The sequence below is a fragment of the Salmo salar genome, chromosome 24, assembly GCF_965601325.2.
Source record: "Salmo salar chromosome 24, fSalSal1, whole genome shotgun sequence".
Classification (NCBI taxonomy): Eukaryota; Metazoa; Chordata; class Actinopteri; order Salmoniformes; family Salmonidae; genus Salmo; species Salmo salar.
In genome coordinates, this window is record NC_138314.1 from 21,377,368 (window position 1) to 21,399,415 (window position 22,048).

General features: G+C 41.1%; 2 protein-coding genes across 3 annotated transcripts in view; both read left to right on the forward strand.

The window, feature by feature from the left end:
* pdli2 (PDZ and LIM domain protein 2) overlaps positions 1 to 6,537 on the forward strand; it is a 62,230-nt gene extending 55,693 nt beyond the window's left edge. The window contains exons 8-10 of one of the 2 annotated variants that reach the window (XM_014171377.3): positions 2,601 to 2,746; positions 3,318 to 3,432; positions 4,795 to 6,537. In XM_014171377.3, the coding sequence (XP_014026852.1) occupies positions 2,601 to 2,746; positions 3,318 to 3,432; positions 4,795 to 4,993 (460 nt within the window). In that variant the 3' untranslated portion in view covers positions 4,994 to 6,537. 2 annotated transcript variants of the gene reach the window in all.
* A 6,257-nt stretch (positions 6,538 to 12,794) lies between these two features.
* LOC106585607 (adhesion G protein-coupled receptor A2) overlaps positions 12,795 to 22,048 on the forward strand; it is a 68,674-nt gene continuing 59,420 nt past the window's right edge. The window contains exons 1-2 of the mRNA XM_014172011.3: positions 12,795 to 13,358; positions 13,474 to 13,779. Of these exons, the coding sequence (XP_014027486.2) occupies positions 13,535 to 13,779 (245 nt within the window). The 5' untranslated portion in view covers positions 12,795 to 13,358; positions 13,474 to 13,534. The remainder of the gene's footprint in view (positions 13,359 to 13,473; positions 13,780 to 22,048) is intronic.

A 22,048-nucleotide genomic window follows, 5' to 3' on the forward strand; every position in this document is an offset into this window, starting at 1 on the left:
GGTTTCACATCAAGCCTCTCCCCCCTCTGACTCAGCCAATCACAGGCTAAGAGGCCAATGAGTGGCAGCCAAAAGGCACACTTTTCAGTCCGAAACTCACTCTTCTCCTGCGCCTGTCTGGTGTATATATATAGGTGTGTGCCTCTGCGTGTGTGCTTGTGTTTTTGTGTTTGCTGGGTTACCACAGCTGAGGATAGACGTGCAGCCAAGAACAACTGTTACATCTGAAAGCTAAGATTATCTAGTTGTAAAGGAATTCTCCTCTTTGTTCCCTCTTTGTTTCTGAGGTGGGTTATTTCTGACTTTTATTGTATTTGGTAATGAGTTTAGGGGCAACTGGCTTTAATTAGTATGGCTGTGTTTTTGAATGAAGCAATGCAAACATCACCAACAGCCCTATTGTTCTCACATTGGAGAATGCTGTTGGAGCTGGGAGTAGTGTTAGCATCTGTTTTGACTGAAGCTTGTTTAAAGACATGTATTTTCACTAGAGGAAGATCAGGTGTTCTCTGTGCCAAGTGTGGCTGTGGAAACATGAAAAGGCCACTTTTTCCATGTGCACATTTCTAGAGTGGTTTCTTAAAAACATTCTGACTGTTGTGGAGTCCACAAAGTGCTTACTTGAATGCCAACTGACAATATTCTTTTCAAGATACTGTGTGTTATGTGTAGCCTATTCCAGTTGTACTCTTCTTTTGAGTATGCATACATACAGTATATTATGATATAGTTTAGGCAAGTTATGGCTGTTTTTGTAACAGATTTCCCTCCATCTGTATGTTTCTGTCGTTCACTGTTCTGCCATTATGTTTGCTTTGCTCCCATGCTTTTGTGCTCTTAGTACATTTGACCCAGTATGTCCATTGGTTTGAAGATGTAATTTGAATGAGGGGAAAAGGGAAATGGATTGAGCAGGGTGGAGTGGAGCATGATGAAGACTTGCAGGGTGTGTTGGAGAGTCTGTTTTCAATTTAAAACATGTTCTATAATGCAAAGGAAAGAGTTTAAGCATTGGGTAAACTTGGAGGTTTGTCTCATCGTTTTTGCCATCTCCTGTTTCAGCCGTGTTACATCAGTGGGAAGTAAGTTCCAAATACTGATGAAAGGCAGGCACAAACTCCCGTCCACATGAATGCATGCACACACATCTCTCCATTTCCATAGTGCCTTAAACAGGATTAGCAATGTGAATGATTATTATTTTCCATGGTATTGTCTTAGATTAGATCAGCACAGGGAGAATTTATACAGTCAGTATTTTGGCAGATGTGCTGTAACCTGGCATATGATAACACAGAGAGAGATCCAGCTGATGAGAATTGGCAGACTTTTACTGACAGTTTAGCAGGGATGTTCTGCTCAATTCGCTGCAGGTGAATGGCAATACACCGCACCTGTCGACTGAGAGTCTGTCTGACCGGTTTCTCACATAACCTGACTGACTGAAAGGCTCCCTCCAGGCAAAGAATGTTGACTACAGTATTCTGTGCATAGGTCCGTGTGTACATTTGACTGTCATCTTTCTGTCCATTTTTTTTGTCTCTGAGTTGTTGCTAGGCTAGGAAAATATAACAATGGCAACCACACACAGTCGCAATTGAATGAACAATAAAGTGAACCACTTTTTCATTCCACCACCCCAGTGGCTAAGAATGTGCTGCTCATAAACCCGTAAGTGCAGTGCTACTGTGCTGCCTGCTAATCTGCTAATTAGCTAGGCAGCAGAGAAACTACCCTGAGGTGTCTACTCTTAAGACTATGTCCCATCACAAGCACTCCCACTGGTCCAAAATGACCACAAACCATGCATTGGCTTGAGTTGCCTCATAAGTTATCTTGCCTCAAAGCTAAAAGGTGTCCATTGGCTCCAGTGGGTCATAAATGTAATGATGGCGTGAGAGAGGGGTAGTGGTACATGATAGAAATGACACATCTCTGTGATTTTCCATCCAGGAATGCCTGGAGTCAAACAGCAGGATTCCCCACTTTATTTGGCCAATCATGGCTGCTGTGGTGGTGGGTATCTGGAAAGCTTTAGCCACAGTTCAACTTTACTAGCCATAAGCTAGAATGTCTTCACCTTAATACCCAAACACTACACCAATAATGGATGCTACTTAGTTGATAACATGGTACCGTCTACTCTACACAGGCGTTTTCAATATGTGTTCTTTACCTTGCCTGCAGGACATTTTCAGAATAGAGCAGTTGCTGCTGTAAGTGGATAGCAAGGTGATCCAGTTCAGTTGTGAGTGTTTGGACTGAGATTGGAGGCTGGCTTTGGCGACTTTCCTGGGGGTATGCAATGTAGACTTTGGGCTAGAAGGTCAGTCACAAAGCTGACTGCTGCCCCTGTCTTAATTTCCTCTGGATTCTCTCAAACTAACCCCACATAAGTCCTCCACAATGTACACATCGCCTTGAACATATATGGACATTATTACACCGTCGACCGTACACGGAATGTACATATGTACAGTACGTAGATAGAACATAGATTGTACATGGAATGTACATAGATATGGATTGACTGATCAGTCTATTTATCAGAGTGGTTACGTAATAGGTAATAGCTATATCCCCTCTCTCTCCCACAGCAGTTCTGGCTCGGACTTTGCCATGCAGAGGTTTGACCGGGATTCAGAGGTCTACAAGATGATCCAGGAGAACAAGGAGTCTCGCACGGCCCCTCGACAGTCCAACACCTTCCGCATGCTGCAGGAGGTTTTGGAGTCTGATGAGAAGGGTGGGCAGAGCCTCCCATAAACACACTCGTCTTCTCTCTCTTTCTCTCTCTGTGACACGCTGGTCTTCTGTTTACAGCTAATAAACAGTGTGTAGGATGTACTGTCCCGTTTGAAACCAATTTGATGGGTCAACTGGATGTCAACTCTGAGGCCGATAGAGGTTATTCGTAGTTAACGGTTATTGTCAAATTCAACACAATTTACCACAATTTTTCTCAATTGTTTCATCAACCTTGTATTATGTCTGGCTACTCAGACAGTTATTTGATATCGATAGAAACATCAGGCCATCCCCTGGTCCAGAGCAGAAATAAAGTCAGATAAGGAAACTCTTGCATACATACTCTGACTTAGAGCATTGTTTTCAACGGGCAGCAGAGTGTGAGTGTTGTTGTTTTTACTTTTACAAGCGGAGATGGCAAAAACAGTTTTATGAAGTGATAACAACCAGCATATGTCACTGGTGTCATGAAGTGTGTGTCCCGGATCATAAACTGGTGGTGTTCAGACAAACGGTGTCGGCTCTGACTGACTGCTCTCCTCTGTTGCTCTCTGGTTTGTTCTATGCAGAGGCAGCTGTGCGGTTCCCAGGACTCTCCCCCAAACCCACCCCTCCCAAATCCACATCACCCGGGGGCGGAGTCCCCAAGTACCACACCTGTGAGAAGTGTGGCACCAGCATTGTGTAAGAGTCACCTCATGTCACATCATGTCTCCATGTCCACAGGGGTAATTGTGACATGTTCACTCTGTCCATAGGGGTAATTGTGACATGTTCACTCTGTCCATAGGGGTAATTGTGACATGTTCACTCTGTCCATAGGGGTAATTGTGACATGTTCTCTCTGTCCACAGGGGTAATTGTGACATGTTCACTCTGTCCATAGGGGTAATTGTGACATGTTCTCTCTGCCCACAGGGGTAATTGTGACATGTTCACTCTGTCCATAGGGGTAATTGTGACATGTTCACTCTGTCCATAGGGGTAATTGTGACATGTTCACTCTGTCCATAGGGGTAATTGTGACATGTTCACTCTGTCCATAGGGGTAATTGTGACATGTTCTCTCTGCCCACAGGGGTAATTGTGACATGTTCACTCTGTCCATAGGGGTAATTGTGACATGTTCACTCTGTCCATAGGGGTAATTGTGACATGTTCACTCTGTCCATAGGGGTAATTGTGACATGTTCACTCTGTCCAAAGGGGTAATTGTGACATGTTCACTCTGTCCATAGGGGTAATTGTGACATGTTCTCTCTGCCCATAGGGGTAATTGTGACATGTTCTCTCTGCCCACAGGGGTAATTGTGACATGTTCACTCTGTCCATAGGGGTAATTGTGACATGTTCACTCTGTCCATAGGGGTAATTGTGACATGTTCACTCTGTCCAAAGGGGTAATTGTGACATGTTCACTCTGTCCATAGGGGTAATTGTGACATGTTCTCTCTGCCCATAGGGGTAATTGTGACATGTTCTCTCTGCCCACAGGGGTAATTGTGACATGTTCACTCTGTCCATAGGGGTAATTGTGACATGTTCACTCTGTCCATAGGGGTAATTGTGACATGTTCACTCTGTCCATAGGGGTAATTGTGACATGTTCTCTCTGCCCATAGGGGTAATTGTGACATGTTCTCTCTGCCCACAGGGGTAATTGTGACATGTTCACTCTGTCCATAGGGGTAATTGTGACATGTTCACTCTGTCCATAGGGGTAATTGTGACATGTTCACTCTGTCCATAGGGGTAATTGTGACATGTTCACTCTGTCCATAGGGGTAATTGTGACATGTTCTCCCTGTCCACAGGGGTAATTGCGTAACTGATGACAAATAATAAGTAATATTAAGCTGCTGACAAATACAAGCCCTGACATTGATACCTTTCCCTAAGGTGCAGGTTATTCCTCATAAATACAGAGGAGCTGAATTAATAAGCCTTCCTACAGTGTTTGTGTGCATAATGTACAAAGATTAAAATATGCAGAAACATGCAGAAACAATGTTTGTGTTGAGTACAACTGTGTCCATCTGTCTGCAGTACACAGGCGGTGCGCATCATGGACGACCGCTTCCGCCACCCAGAGTGCTACACCTGTTCTACACCAGAGTGCGGTCTCAACCTGAAGATGCGAGGTCACTTCTGGGTGGGAGAGAAGATGTTCTGTGAGAAGCATGCCCGCGAGAATTACCAGGGCCTTGGCACTGCCCCACGTGCCACTGTCTCACCCCGCCACTGAGGCTCAAAGCAATAGACCATGGGCTGGGGAACGGGAGTGGGAGGGCCAACACATCAGAGGTTGTGCCTTTTCTATAGCATTTAACTATTCTCTCCAGGTTTCTAATTCAGTTACTATGAGGTTTGGATGGAACTTTTCTTTTCCCAGGCCCTCCCGGTTTAGCCCTTATAGGTGTATTGTTATCGCTAATGTACAGTTGTATCGGGCGGCAGGGAGCCTAGTGGTTAGAGCGTTTGATTTGTAACCGAAAGGTTGCAAGATCGAATCCCTGAACTGACGAGGTAAAAAACTGTCGTTCTGCCCCTGAACAAGGCAGTTAACCCACTGTTCCTAGGCTGTCATTGAAAATAAGAATTTGCTCTTAACTGACTTGCCTAGTTAAATAAAGGTTAAAAAAAATGATATAATAATAAAACATCTCATTCAGACAACTTTGATGGCCACATTTACACCAACTTATTACACAACAGAACTGGTATATGAATCAGATGAATGAGAGCGTAACATTTGAATCCTTTAAACAGCATTGAGTCTCCTGCTGACCCGTTCGGAGGAAGGGAAACAAACTCTTCATTTGAATTCCAAGGCATTTGAAAGACAGAAGACATACATATACAAAGGGTGAACTTTCATCTGTGTCAAAGTTAGTACTGTATTTGTGGTTGTGTGCATTTGTGTGTGTGCTTGCGTGCGTGTGTTTGTGGGATTCAACTTGAGCAAGAGATTCGATCATTCCTTTTGAAGTGATGGTTTAAGTGCCTGCGTTGCTATTGGGATCACTATTGAAAGGTTTCAGTGGATTCAGCTTTAGAATGTCAGGCCGAGCCTGCTGGGTTTGCTTTTGCCTCGTGGTAGCACATCAGTTTAGTTGGAATTATGAAATGTGTATTTGCTTTATTGCTTTTTTTTTAAATAAAGGAATATAAAGATGTGATATATATATATATATATATAAATAAATAAAAACATTTTTGTGAATGTTTCTTTTATAGAACAATATATAGTACCGTATCTTATGACGTCTGATGGCATGTGTATTGCTGTATATTCTGTTTCTTCACAGCAGCACCCACAGAAAGACACAGTGTCACACTTCATAAAAACACATCAACATTTTTGAAAAATATAAGGGTAAAACTACATGTATCTTGCTTGGCCATTTGTACGGTTAGCTATGCTATGCAATTGTACCATCAACAGCTTATGTTGTTGAAAATAATGTCATTTAGGCTAAACCTTCCAGCTCCCTGGACAATAAACACCATGTGGACCCCTTCTCCTCATCCTGTCGATCATCATATAGATCATCCTATAGATGGGTACATCTGGCCTACTGGTCCCACCTCTCTCTACCAGGGAAATCATTGTGGACACACAGTCTGGTTCATTTGTGCTATAACCTGGCTGTATTGGGAACAACATTCAGAATTTATAAAACAAGCTTCGAAGTAGGTCTTCTATTCTCTGTAAATTGGTGATGAGCAGACTTTTTCCGCATTAAGTTTTGTAAGAATAAATTGTATCTTTAATGCTCTTGAAATTGGGCTTTGAGTTGAATTGGTCATTTTGTGTTACCTACAGATCCTAAAATGGATCTCATGCTTGTAAAATTTCTTAAATATGTAATGCATGTAGACTCAAATATCCTTAGACCTTTTGCATGAACCATGTGGCAAAGTAATTGTGATTATATATGAAACGTGATGCAAATCTAATGGAAACACACATATTACCTCAAATAAAAAGGTACATCTCAGTGAATCAAAATAAAATATTGGCTTTTATAATCCCACACATAAAATGGCTATGACTTGAAGGCAGTAAGCTTTAAAGCACTCCTTTGGGCACTGTGAACACAGAGACTGCTCAGTCTGTCATTTACAGAGACGCAGGAAGTAGTTCATTATGTGTACAAAACAGTTCATCTGATAATACTTGTTGAATATGTTTTCCAGTTTTTTGTAAGTACTTTTGCAAATGCGACTTATTTCTATGTGAAAACTGAAATGGTCTATTCATTCCTTTTCAGTAGACGCTCTTATCCAGAGCAATTTACAGTAGTGAGTGCATCCATTTTCATACTGGTCCCCTGTGGGAATCAAACCCTAGCACCATGCTCTACCAATTGAGCCACATCATCACAAAGCACTTGATGTCTCACTGTACTCAATTACTGTCTTGTGCATTGTTCTTCTTCATGGTGATGGAAAGTCTACACGTACAAACCTAGATGACCAACCTATGTACAATACAGTAATGTACATTGAGTGGTTTGTAAGGATGGTAAATTAATACTGCGCAAAAAGTGAATGTTTTCCATGTTATTTGATTAAGAAAAATATTTGATTTGATATGGATATTTTGTGTCTTTCCCATAACTTTGCACCTTTCGACGTTTGAGGACAGGGTGCTGTTCTTTCTGGATTCTATTAGAAGGACAATCACAGAGAAAGGGACAGGGCAACAACTCTTACATTTCCAACTATTGAATCCTACAAGATATTATACTGCCTTTTTTTGCCAAAGCAGAGATGCTGAAATATAGTTTTTCCCGAGCTTCAGACATCTATATCGATCCGCTAATACTAGCGAAGGCCAAGTGCACTACTTTTGTGAATACTTTTTTTTCTTTTTTTCTATTATTTTTTTTCCTGATTTTTCAGGGGGTGCTACAGCACCCTCAGCCTTCTCTACTTCCCGCAGCTATGGTCATTTATACTTAAGACTGTGTTTTTCACAGGTACTGCTGTTTTATCTTTCCTCCAGAAGGGGGCCACATTGTCACAGTTAAAGTTTTGCATTATACTGAGGCTGTCTGACATATGATCCTTGGTATGTATTGTACTGGGGTTTACAACACAGTATGGTAATTCTGTGTAGTAGGACTTATAAAAAAATGCTAAAAGAACAACAGATTCACAAAAATGTATACAATCCAATACCTTCAAGTACTGTACGCTACTGTATTAGACTTTTTTACTCATTCTTTTTCGCGCAATAACTTCAAGGCAGACAATGATGAGATGTACACCATAAAGTTATTTAATAGATAGTGGTTATAAAGACATTTTAAGTATTAATATGTATTGTTTTTAGCAACTGGAATAATCCCACAGATTCAGTGGTCTAGGTTGAGGATATATGGGTGTGGTTCCTGTGGGTTTGGCATGGAAGTCAGCCATCAGCAGCTTCAATGCTGTTATTGAATCCACCATTAGATGTCATAGCTTCCTCAAGAAAGGAACAACATCAGACCTCATGATGATACAGTACAGCAGTAGTCTAGTACTTTGTATTTAGTATTACACTGTAATGGTTTCCACACTATTGGAGTTTTTACACCACTGTTAGTAATGCTAAGATGATTTCTACCTTATTTTCTTGAAGATACTGCATCCAGTAAACTTGTTTCGTTACGGCTATAGAAACCTGTGATTGTATTAGCCACTTTGAAGACGACAGTGCTCGTTGTACTGGTGTGTAATGTGAGGTTGGGAAAAGCCAGTGGAAATGCCCAAGAGGGATCATCACATTCCTACTCCATCCTGACGTCACTTCCACCCAACCTCTTTCAACACTGAATCTCACTCTTCTCTCCTCAGATCTTCAGCTTCTCAGCTGGTCCCTCCACCTTTCCTTCCTTCCGTTCCCCCTCTTACCATATTCCACCTGGAATGGAGTCCAGATGTGGAACGGAGAGAGGGAGAGATTGCAATGGGGGAGGAGAGGGGGGGGGGAGGAGGAGGGGGGGGGGTATGCAGAGAGAATCTTGGAACGACATTAAAGTTTGTCTGGATGCCATTAAGTACAATTTGATGTTATGTGCCGTTTGGGACGTGAAATTGTGCTCTCCAGATGAGAGAGATTTGGGGGCTGGGGAACGGGAGTTGGAGGGGGTGTTGTTCTTGAAGCCTTATTTAACGGCTTGGATAAATAGCCCTCTGTTTCATCGCTGAGCAGGCACCCATCCACTCTTTCTGGTTTCCTTAAGAAATCATGCTGTCTCTCTGAGCCTGCTCCTGTGTACAGTATCACATACAGGAATAACAAACCGGGGGTCTGCAGGGTGGGTCAGAGCACACTGCACCATTGTACGACCGGGCATGCTAGCATGACTTGAGGTGCCTGCTTTTGGATATGTCTGTGAATACATGTCACCCCCAATTGCACCAAGACCCCTTTCAAATACTCTCCTGGTTCACCTTTTCATATTTCAAAATGCACTCCAGATTTGAAACTCTAAAGTTTCATTCCTCCCCTGCCTCTCATACTGTATATTAGCAAGTATTTTTAAACAGAAATGTGTAGAGGGCAACACTGTTGGGATTTTTTAAAGACAAAGACAGACTTGTTGAAATGGACGCCTGCAGAAAGTTTAATGTTTTTTTGGAGTGTTCAAAATTGCTTTAGGATACAAAACGTCTTACCAGGCTGTATCTCATTATATTCTTTGCTCTCAGCAAAACATCATTTTAGAGTTGGAGGAATTGTAATGGCATTGCCATGAAATCTCGATTTCAACCCATCAGGATCAATAACCATCACAACCTGATATAGTCTACCTTGAAAGCAACTGAAAACGTACATTTATCTGTAACTTTTAAGCTATACTTCTTTCACCCACATAAAAATGATGCATCTTTCTTTAGATAGGTGATCACTGTGGTTGCCCTTACAATAATTTGGATAACGAACTAAAGCAGACACTTTCATTAGTGATGGACATAAGCATTAGTTGGGGTCATAATGCTATGAAAACAGTGCCATGAACTAAATCACAACTGCTCACTGGAAGTAAAAGGGACCATCTATTTCAATGACCAGTAATATAGTAAGTACTACTGCTTGCTCGCTGCCTTTCTTTTCTTATTTTTTGTTGTTTAAAGCATATGGTGACTCATGGATAAGGCCCCGTAATATTTCTTATAGCAACAGGCAATTGGCAGTAGCAGTACAGTCATTAACCTGTAACACTCTCTCAACACAATGCTATACTATTCACTAGGAATATAATGTTATGTTCACTCAACATGTTATTTCAGTTGCAAATATCCAGTCATGTATAGACCTACAGTGGCAAGAAAAAGTATGTGAACCCTTTGGAATTACCTGGATTTCTGTATAAATTGGTCATACAATTTGATCTGATCTTCATCTAAGTCACAACCATAGACAAACACAGTGTGCTTAAACTAATAACACACAAATTATTGTATTTTTCTTGTCTATATTGAATACATAATTTAAACATTCACAGTGTAGGTTGGAAAAAGTATATGTGAACCCCTAGGCTAATGACTTCTCCTAAATCTAATTGGAGTCAGGAGTCAGCTAACCTGGAGTCCAATCAATGAGACGAGATTAGAGATTTTGGTTAGAGCTGCCTTGCCCTATAAAAAACACTCACACAATTTGAGTTTGCTATTCACAAGAAGTATTGCCTGATGTGAACCAAGCCTCAAACAAAAGAGATCTCAGAAGACTTAAGATTAAGGATTGTTGACTTGCATTTTGCTGCAAAGGGTTACAAACGTATCTCTAAAAGCCTTGCTGTTAATCAGTCCATGGTAAGACAAATTGTCTATAAATGGAGAAAGTTCAGCACTGATGCTACTCTCCCTAGGAGTGGCCATCCTGCAAAAATGACTGCAAGAGCACAGCGCAGAATGCTCAATGAGGTTAAGAAGAATCCTCGAGTGTGAGCTAGACTTACAGAAATCTCTGGAACATGCTAACATCTATGTTGACGAGTCTACGATACGTAAAACACTAAGCAAGAATGGTGTTCATGGGAGGACACCACAGAAGAAGCCACTGCTGTCCAAGAAAAACATTGCTGCACGTCTGAAGTTTGCAAAAGTGCAGCTGGATTTTCCACAGCGCTACTGGCAAAATATTCTGTGGACAGATGAAACTACAGTTGAGTTGTTTGCAAGGAACACACAACACTATGTGTGGAGAAAAAAAGGCACACCAACATCAAAAACTTATCCCAACTGTAAAGTATGGTGGCGGGAGCATCATGGTTTGGGGCTGCTTTGCTGCCTCAGGACATGGACAGCTTGCGCTCATCTATAGAAAAACAAATTCCCAAGTTTATCAAGACATTTTGCAGAAGAGGCTGTCTGCCAATTGAAGCTCAACAGAAGTTGAATGATGCAACAGGACAACGACCCAAAACACAGAAGTAAATCAACAACAGAATGGCTTCAACAGAAGAAAATACGCCTTATAGAGTGGCCCAGTCAGAGTCCTGACCTCAACCTAATTGAGATGCTGTGGCATGACCTCAAGAGAGCGGTTCACACCAGACATCCCAAGAATATTGCTTAGCTGAAACAATTCTGTAAAGAGGAATGGTCCAAAATTATTCCTGACCGTTGTGCAGGTCTGATCCGCAACTACAGAAAACATTTGGTTGAGGTTATTGCTGCCAAAGGAGGGTCAACCAGTTATTAAATCCAAGAGTTCACATACTTTTTCACCCTGCACTGTGAATGTTTACACGGTGTATTCAATAAAGACATGAAAACGTATAATTGTTTGTGTGTTATTTTAAACAGACTGTGTTTGTCTATTGTTGTGACTTAGATGAAGATCAGATCAAATTGTATGACCAATTTATATAGAAATCCAGGTAATTCCAAAGGGTTCACATGCTTTTTCTTGCCACTGTAACAGGCCAACTTAGCTGACCCATCGAGAAAGGCTGATTTAAGCTCCTCAAGTTGTGACCTTAGTTTCTAACATGATAGCTTCAGCCCTCAGAACATTATGGCCTCACTACATTCTTCCTAAAGCTGGGAGAAGTTGATTTATGTGAATCTGATTTCTCCTGATGGGCAAAAGCAAAAGTTCAGGGCCTCTTGTGATGTAAGAAAAATGTCAAAATCATCTATTAACAAGGAACTTTTAGAGGTTCACTGACTTTCTTTTGCTCTCATAACCCATGTGCTCATTCAAGCCAAGACCTTTTCCAGTCTTCTATAACCCTGGTCACACACAATATCTTGGGTGGATTGAAGTCCATGGGAAACTTGCAAATGAGCACTAGTGCCCAAAGTTTGGTAAGGGGAAGATACATATAAATTGCCACCTTCTTCTTACTGCATGTGCTGAAATCCAGCAGCAAGGCAAATCCCTGGATGTTGGCTTGTATAAATACTACATCTACTGGCAAAAATATTCCAGCAACAGGGGATCATGCATAATCAAATGCATTGTTATTAAAAGAGTGTAGTCAGTCAGAGAGTCACTTGTGCATCTGGGGTCATTTGCAAGTTTTTGTTATCTATTCATCACCTGATAACCAATACTGTAGATCTACTTTTAAAGACAAATATTGCATTTCTGCTGTACTTCAGAGCAAGCTACACTGCAGGATATGGTAATTCATGAAGTATTTGAGTGATGTGTGAGTACTGTATTAATGAAAATATAAATGGTCATTGTTAGTTAAATAAAGTCTATAACTATTGATGTCATATTGATATTACAGTTATCAATTGAACTCTTCTTTACAAATGAACATTTCTGGCACATGAAAATGTATTATGCGCAGCATAATTTCATGTCATCTGTAGGCCTTCATATGTTTAAAAATGTCAGATGTGCACAGTGCACCCCCTTCAATTGCAGATCTACTTTCAGACAGACTGTAGTCTGGCTACCATAGACATTAAGGCTGGCTACCGGTGATACAAAAGAATTGAGAGCAGCCAAGTGAAACTTTTAAAGTGATATGCGCTAGGACCCCGCGTATCAGCGCGTAGCAGGCGACGGAATGCGCGCACTGGGGTAGTAACTGAATTTCAGTGTGACAGAGTGGCAAGCAAAACCGCTTTTGGGAATACAGAGGATCCGATCAGGACCCGTTCTATCGTCTTCCAAATGAACTCAGTTACTTTCAGACAAAGTTTAATTTAAGTTGACACCCGGAGAAATCTTCAGAACATCGTGCCAAACTTATTTCTAGATCTATGAATTAAACTTAAACGGTGGAGGGCATCAGATCTTATTCAATTGAGTTTGGAATTTGATTAAAACCACTGAAGTTTGGATATAGGTGGTTTGGACAGATAATAGTAACCAAATTATATTTGTGACAATCAAATCCAGTGTTGACGCGTTGAAGTGCGTATCAAGGAGATACAAAGTGACGGACAATTGGACAAATACTTAATCTTCATCTCGAATCTTCACATTTCAAGTAGAGATTTAGTTCAGGACAACTGAACGGGGTGAGCTTTACTGGTATTTTCATAAAGATGAAAGCCAAATAGGACTATGCGCGCACGAATTTGCCATGACATAATGGGAAGCTAGAATATTGGGAGTGCCAAATACTGGGAATGCCTTATTACTAGTAAGTTTCTAGCATCTTTGAATTTGAATTTAAACGGAAATTGGCAATTTCTCACACATTTGTAAAAAATATATAATAATAATTAAAAGCTGTTTTCTTCCTGTCATCACCCCAGGCACCTTCGTGGTGGAGAAATGGGATGACAGTGGGCAGCTGAGGTGAGACTGATAAGGACAATGATTGTGCCCGGCGTTGGCATCCCGCTCCCGGAGCGTCTGTTGCTGATGTTGGTCCTGCTGTCTGTCTCTGAGTCGAGGCTCACTCAAGCTTGCCCTGGGCTCATCACTAGTGGCTGCAGCTGTACAGATGAACGCTCCAAAGCCCACTCCACTCAAACCGTTCGGAAAAGAGTCAGCTGCGGTAACGAAGAACTTTCTGAAACTCCAGAGTCCGGCCTACTACCCAACCAGACCGTTACTTTGTAAGTCATACATGCGTATTTTTTCCCGCTTAAAACTGTGAATTTAAAATTAAAATAAATTTGATCCAAACTTTGACGGAGGAGATGGGGTCTGGGCCTCATGTGTGTCCAAACCAAAATTCCAAACACTGTAGACTGATGTATCACTAGCATAATGCAGATAATATATAAAATACTGTTGATAGGGCTACACGTTCATCATTAAGAAACTCTGTTGGGATTTATTATAGCCCAGAACTGAGTAAGAGAAAAAACATTTGAGGAAATAATTCTAGAGGGTCAAAGTGCCAACTTGTAAATGGATTATGGGAAATCTACACCTTAGAGGATAGTTGAAGTTGTGGCAAATGTTGTTATCCTATTCATCTTAACAGTGTTATACACTGACTATAACTGAATATACACATGAGAAAATACATTATAACATAGTGTTCACATGCTATGGTAGTATCCACTGTTAGTAGTTGCTGGACCCTTGACTTTATGAACATTTGAACACTTTATGCGTTGCATATGCTGATAAACCCTCCAAACCTGACCTTGTAGTCTCATTTATGATGGTATTTAATGACTGCCTGAGGTAATGGACATGGTTTTGGCCCATAAAGACCAGAAGTTTACAGCGGCATAGTAACAGACCACATGAGCTGAACGCTCAAGTCCAATGTCAGTTGTGTCTCTGAAAAGCACAATGTAGGGAGTCTGGTCTGGTCTGGACTGGTGTGGATCCTGATGGAAGACTTTGTGAAGTAAAGCCATCTGTCACGCCCTGACCTTAGAGATCCCTTTTATTCTCTATTTGGTAATGTCAGGGTGTGACTAGGGTGGGAAATCTATGTTTTCTATTTCTTTGTTGGCCGGGTATGGTTCTCAATCAGAGGCAGCTGTCTATCGTTGTCTCTGATTGTGGATCATACTTAGGCTGCCCTTTTCCACCTTTAGTTTGTGGGATCTTGTTTTTGGTACTGTGCTGTATGCCCTACTGAACGTTACGTTTTGTATTTATTTTGGTTTTGTTTCGGTGTTCATCTAATAAAGAAAGATGTACGCTTACCACGCTGCACCTTGGTCTAATTCTTCAATCAACGAACGTAACACCATCAGCTGGCCCTGCCCCTTTGTCACAACTCTGTCACTTTAAATCTGCTTCTGACGCAAGGAAACACACTGGGGTTCAGCCCTCCTCCCTCCTCCCTCCTCGCTCCCCACACCCACCCCACAATCCAGCTGACTTGGCCTTGCTAAACTAGAATAAACAGAAACACATTTCTTCTCTTTTTATCCTCCCTCTCTGTGCTTTAATGGCGGCTTGGCTCCTTCCTTTAATACCATAACATCCCAGCAATCTCAGACAGCCGCCTCACAATCGCCTTCTATTCAGGAAGGAAGGCTGACTGACAGACCTTTGTCCAGCCGACCGGCCCATGGTGAGACCTCGCACTGCTGTCTGACACTTCAATCATCCTGTATCACTGTTAGTCTGATAGACTATTCATGTATGACAGACAATCTGAATTGTTATGATTGATGTGTCTATTCACCAACAAGGGTGGATTTACATTAGTAAAATATGTCTAGTGAGATCTATCTCTCTTCAACATCAGATTTGCAACTTTTCATTTTACACTAGCCTTGGATGTGGTATGGCCATAGCCACATTCCTGCTTAAGATGTCCACGTACAGTGCCTTCGGGAAGTATTCAGACCCCTTGCCTTTATCCAAATGTTGTTATTTTACAGCCTTATTCTAAAATGGATTAAATAAAAATAATCCTCACACAATACCCCATAATGACAAAGCAGAAACAGGTTTTTAGACATTTTTGCAAATGGATTAAAAATAAAAAACAGAAATACCTTATTTACATAAGTATTCAGACCCTTTGCTATGAGACTCGAAATTGAGCTCAGGTGCATCCTGTTTCCATTGATCATCCTTGAGATGTTTCTACAACTTGATTGGAGTCCACCTGTTTGGACATGATTTGGAAAGGCACACACCTGTCTATATAAGGTCCCACAGTTGACAGTGCAAGTCAGAGCAAAAACTAAAAATATATACAAATAAAATAAAACACATGAGGTCGAAGGATCTGTCGAGGCACAGATCTGGGGAAGGGTACCAAAAAATGTCTGTAGCATTGAAGGTCCCCAAGAACACAATGGCCTCCATCATTCTTAAATGGAAGAAGTTTGGAACCACCAAGACTCTTCCTAGAGCTGGCCGCCCGTCCAAACTGAGCAATCAGGGGAGAAGGGCCTTGGTCAGGGAGGTGACCAAGAACTCAATGGTCATGCTGACAGAGCTCTAAAGTTCCTCTGTGGAGATGGGAGAACCTTCCAGAAGGACAACCATCTCTGCAGCACTCCACCAATCAGGCCTTTATGGTAGAGTGGCTAGACGGAAGCCACTCCTCAGTAAAAGGCACAAGACAGCCTGCTTGGAGTTTGCCAAAAGGCACCTAACTCTCAGACCACAAGAAACAAGATTCTCTGGTCTGATGAAACCAAGATTGAGCTCTTTGGCCTGAATGCCAAGCGTCATGTTTGGAGGAAACCTAGCACCATCCCTACGGTGAAGCATGGTGGTGGCAGCATCATGCTGTGGGGATGGTTTTCACCAGCAGGGACTGGGAAACTAGTCAGGATCAAGGCAAAGATGAACAGAGCAAAGTACAGAGACATACTTGATGAAAACCTGCTCCAGAGTGCTCGACCTCAGACTGGGGCGATGTTTCACCTTCCAACAGGACAATGACCCTAAGCACACAGCCAAGACAACGCAGGAGTGGCTTCGGGACAAGTCTCTGAATGTCTTTGAGTGGCCCAGCCAAAGCCCGGACTTGAACCTGATCGAACATCTCTGGAGAGACCTGAAAATAGCTGTGCAGCAATGCTCCCCATCCAACCTGACAAAGCTTGACAGGATCTACAGAGAAGAATGGGAGAAACTCCCCAAATACAGGTGTGCCCAGATGGGCACAACTGCATTTCAGGAGTTTCTCCCATTCTTCAAAAAAAGTACTGAGTAAAGGGTCTGAATACTTATGTAAATGTGTCATTTCCGTAAAAATGTTTTTTCTAAATTAGCAAACATTTCTAAAAACCTGTTTTTGTTTTTTCATTATGGGGTATTGTGTATAGATTGATGAGGAAAAAAACTATTTAATACATTTTAGAATAAGGCTGTAACCTAACAACATTTTGTAAAAGTCAAGGGGTCTGAATACTTTACAAAGGCACTGTACATAGGTTTGGGTTGCTCCTAGCAGAACTAGGCGAAGGGACCATCTGTGCTCTCATACTCCCTCAGGGATGGTTAGAAATGTACTGAATGGGGCCCTGGAGGAAAATGGGGGAGGGTCATGCTTTTTCAATTTCAGTCAGGGGGAGGGTTTAGTCTTTTTTTTACATCTAGTCCAGTGGAGAGTCATGTAATGTCATTTGTAATTCATGAAATTCCTATATTTCTCAGTGTTTTAGAATTAGTTGCTTATTAGTCTATATATACAATATATCGATGTGTGCCCAATGCCACCCCTCATCTCTGATTCTCCGCTAGGCGCGCAATATCAAGTGTGTGTATTGGCTAATTAGTGTGGTCTCAATCAAATGATTCATAACAATTTCTATCTATCTGCGTGCCATTTATGATTTTCATATGCACATTTCCGTGGAACAGTTTCATTACAATAATAACGTTTTCATTTCTCAAAATCATTGTCACGTGGTTAATCATAAAAATATGAATTAAAATGATGAAAATCTACAAGTTTGAAATTCAGCTAATGTGAGACCATCAGCCTCTGCCATATGGACACATTGATACACCACGAGCCATTGGCAGCTAAAGAAATGAGCGCATGGAACTCAGAGGTAGTCTATAAGCCAAGGCAGCAGTAGTCCTATAACTTCCATTGTCAACTAAATACCCTAATGAAAATCCAGGTTCATTCAATCGCATTCATCTCTCTACTCCGCCTGTCTGCCTCCCTTTCTATCTGTCTTGACTAGCTATTGCTAGTGAAGTAAAAACATTTTTATCAAATCAATCAACTGAGTCCAGCCCGAAGCTGTTGCTAGTAAACTTGCAACATTGTATCAACTAGCCTGTTCCGGGTCCTCAAGAGTTTCCCACGCACACTGCTGTGAGAAAAGTGTTTAACTATTTTATCACGTTTCCACTAGATATATGGGATCATCAGAGCATTGCATGTTGCTCTTTCACACCAAGGATTGTGATTATCAAGGGGGAGAGTGTTGGAAAGATTTTCCAAATAGGCTACTGTGAGGAACTATTATCATTAGCAACGGATGTAAAAAAAATATGTACAGTTGAAGTCGGAAGTTTACATACACCTTAGCCAAATACATTTAAACTCAGTTTTTCACAATTCCTGACACTTAATCCAAGTAAAATTCCCTGTCGTACGTCAGTTAGGATCACCACTTTATTTTAAGAATGTGAAATGTCAGAATAATAGTAGAGAGAATTATTTATTTTATCTTTTATTTCTTTCATCACATTCCCAGTGGGTCAGAAGTTTACGTACACTCAATAAGTATATGGTAGCGTTTCCTATAAAATGTTTAACTTGGGTCGAACGTTTTGGGTAGCCTTCCACAAGCTTCCCACAATAAGTTGGGTGAATTTTAGCAACTTTCTCCTGACAGAGCTGGTGTAACTGAGTCAGATTTGTAAGCCTCCTTGCTCGCACACGCTTTTTCAGTTCTGCCCACAGATTTTCTATAGGATTGAGGTCAGGGCTTTGTGATGGCCACTCCAATACCTTGAATTTGTTGTCCTCAAGCCATTTTGCCACAACTTTGGAAGTGTGCTTGGGGTCATTGTCCATTTGGAAGACCCATTTGCGACCAAGCTTTAACTTCCTGACTGATGTCTTGAGATGTTGCTTCAATAAATCCACATAATTTTCCATCCTCATGATGCCATCTATTTTGTGAAGTGCACCAGTCCCTCCTGCAGCAAAGCACCCCCACAACATGATGCTGCCACCCCTGTTCTTCACAGTTGGGATGGTGTTCTTCGGCTTGCAAGCCTCCCCTTTTTCCTCCAAACATAACGATGATCATTATGGCCAAACAGTTCTATTTTTGTTTCATCAGACCAGAGGACATTTCTCCAAAAAATACAATATTTGTCCCCATGTGCAGTTGCAAACCGTAGTCTGGCTTTTCTATGGCGGTTTTGGAGCAGTGGCTTCTTCCTTGCTGAGCGGCCTTTCAGGTTATGTCGATATAGGACTTGTTTTACTGTGGATATAGATACTTTTGTACCGGTTTCCTCCAACATCTTCACAAGGTCCTTTGCTGTTGTTCTGGGATTGATTTGCACTTTTCGCATCAAAGTACGTTCAGCTCTAGGAGACAGAACGTGTCTCCTTCCTGAGCGGTATGACGGCTGCGTGGTCCCATGGTGTCTATACTTGCATACTATTGTTTGTACAGATGAACGTGGTACCTTCAGGCGTTTGGAAATTGCTGGATGAACCAGACTTGTGGAGGTCTACAATTTTTTTTCTGAGGTCTTGCCTGATTTCTTTTGATTGTCACATGATGTCAAACAAAGAGGCACTGAGTTTGAAGGTAGGCCTTGAAATACATCCACAGATACACCTCCAATTGACTCAAATTATGTCAATTAGCCAATAAGAAGCTTCTAAAGCCATGACATTTTTCTGTAATTTTCCAAGCTGTTTAAAGGCACAGTCAACATAGTGTATGTTAATTTCTGACCCACTGGAATTGTGATACAGTGAATTATAAGTGAAATAATCTGTCTGTAAACAATTGTTGGAAAAATTACTTGTGTCATGCACACAGTAGATATCCTAACCGACTTGCCAAAACTAGTTTGTTAACAAGAAATGGGTGGAGTGGTTGAAAAACAAGTTTTAATGATTCCAACCTATGTGTATGTAAACTTCCGACTTCAACTGTATGACTTTGATGACTTACTGTGTGAGGTGAAGAAAAAATGACTGAGAAGCTCAGGTTATTAGTGGTGGATGTGGTGAGTTAAGACAATCAGAAATCAGACCTCCCCAAAGGGGCACGTTCCTACATTTGCATGCAGCAGGCCAGGTACATCTATGCATGCTCAAGCGCTCACTCCGTCAACATTAACAGGACAGAGAAACCAGATATATGCTTATTGCTCACATAGAGCGCTCCAAACAAAATAATAATACTTTTTTTTTAAATCATAGGCCTAAATGATGGTATGAAATAAACGAAAACTTGTTTCTCACAGGTGTAGCAGGTTGTGAACTCTGCAAACAACTTTTCCACTCTGAGAAGGAGAACTGTAAATTACTGTAGGCCTAATTAATACATGCGTTAACTGAAATTAATGTACCAAATGACAGGGAGTAATGGTACATGTACTACTGGTGGCATATATAATGGCGAATTGATCAAATATAAACAAACAAAGAGCAAACAGTTCACACAATGAAACAATGAATGAACTGGCGAAAGATAGCTAAGCACATTCTGCAGAGCTGAGATCATTCTGGATTGAAACATGTCTATATCTTACCTACACACATCTTCTTGTCTCAACTTTTTAAATTATACCCAAGACACATTATCTTCACATATATTTTAGATGATTTTCTCTGACAGTCGCAACTCAATAATCACCTAGGCTGTTTGCCATGCACGCTGCCCAAATTGTGGGCTCCCCAACTAGACATAGGCCTACGTGCTTGTGATTTGAAACAATCCACAGCAATTTTTTTAAAGGACCTAATGATCCTCTGTGGCTAAGTCATGCTCTCTGGAGAAGTATTTTGAATTATTTTATTTAAATTTACTAGGGGAAACTAAGTTTGTAGTTATGTTTATAAGAACATGTACTTCCATCCCGAGTCTTTTGCGCTGCTGGGATGGTGTAAATAAAACTTGGCTGCATTACACACTGTTCTGGGTATTCTGAGGAGATCAACTTTGATGTCTTGCTATAATTGATTTGAATAAAAACAATATGTTTCTTGCCCATGATGTATTTATCAGAGTTATTGACCTCACAATATGCCAGATTCGAGTAAGTTACCTAGGCTGTGTTTACACAGGCAGCCCAATTCGGATCTTTCTCCACTAATTGGTCTTTTGACCAATCTGATTGGATTATTTACTAATAATTGGGCAAAATATCAGAAATTGGTATGCCTGTGTAAACGCAGCTATTGTGGTGCTGAAACTTGAAGCGGCAGCCGCGACACAATCATTAGGAATTGGACAGCTCATGGTGCTGAAAGTAGGCAAATTCGAGTAGGCATAATTCATTTCAACCGTCTTCATTTTCATTTGACTTTACTAACACCAAGAGGGCTTTGTGTTGGAGGTTACTTCTTCCTATTTAAGAAATAAGAGTTAAGCCTACGTGTTTGACAGATGAAATTAGGCTATAGGTTGGTATCCATAGATTTGTCGGCCAATTCCTTTACCCACCATGCACTCTATAAATAGCCTACTGTACCTCTGTGTCAGTGACTCAAATTGAGGGGGTATGAAAGGGTATGCCATAGGCCTACCTTTTATTAAAGAACATTGGTAGAAGCATTGGCCTACCCATTGTTAGCTAAAGATTTTAAGAAAATAAAACAGATCAAATTATATAAAGTCATCTATAGAAGCACTTTGGGTCTAGAAACAAGCTGTAAAATACCCGGGAAAGATGTGACTCCAATGCATATGGGGATATCGTTGTTAAGTTTCTTTGACATTCAGAGGCTGAGCTACAGCTTCTAGAGCCGAGGAGCCAAATGTTTACTTTGCTTGGGAAGTAATCTCATTCTGTCACTGTCAATTGATTAAGCTGTTCGCTTTCTGTACAATAGAAGATGATCAAACCCAGAAAGCTTTTAGGGAAACACTTGTGACCTTCTCTCGTTGGGTTAAGCCACGGAACAAGAGTAGCTAGCAGTTAAAGCTTACATTTTTCTTTGTCGGTAGGCCTACTCTGTCTGGGATGGAAATTACGTCTCAGATTTAATTATTTGCTAACAGGGAGAGTTTCGTTGCAAACAAGACACAGTGTTTTGGTACTGGAGAAATATGATAAGATGAACGCATATGCCTGTCTCTCTGTCCATTTTTTGCCTATAATTTCTGTCATTTCTGTGGTATTCTGCTAAGGTCTCCAGACATATAAAATGACGTAGAATTGCATGAAATGTTTATAAAAGGAAAATATGATGATAGATTCAGTGCTTTTACTATAAAGGAGATTTTTCCATCATTA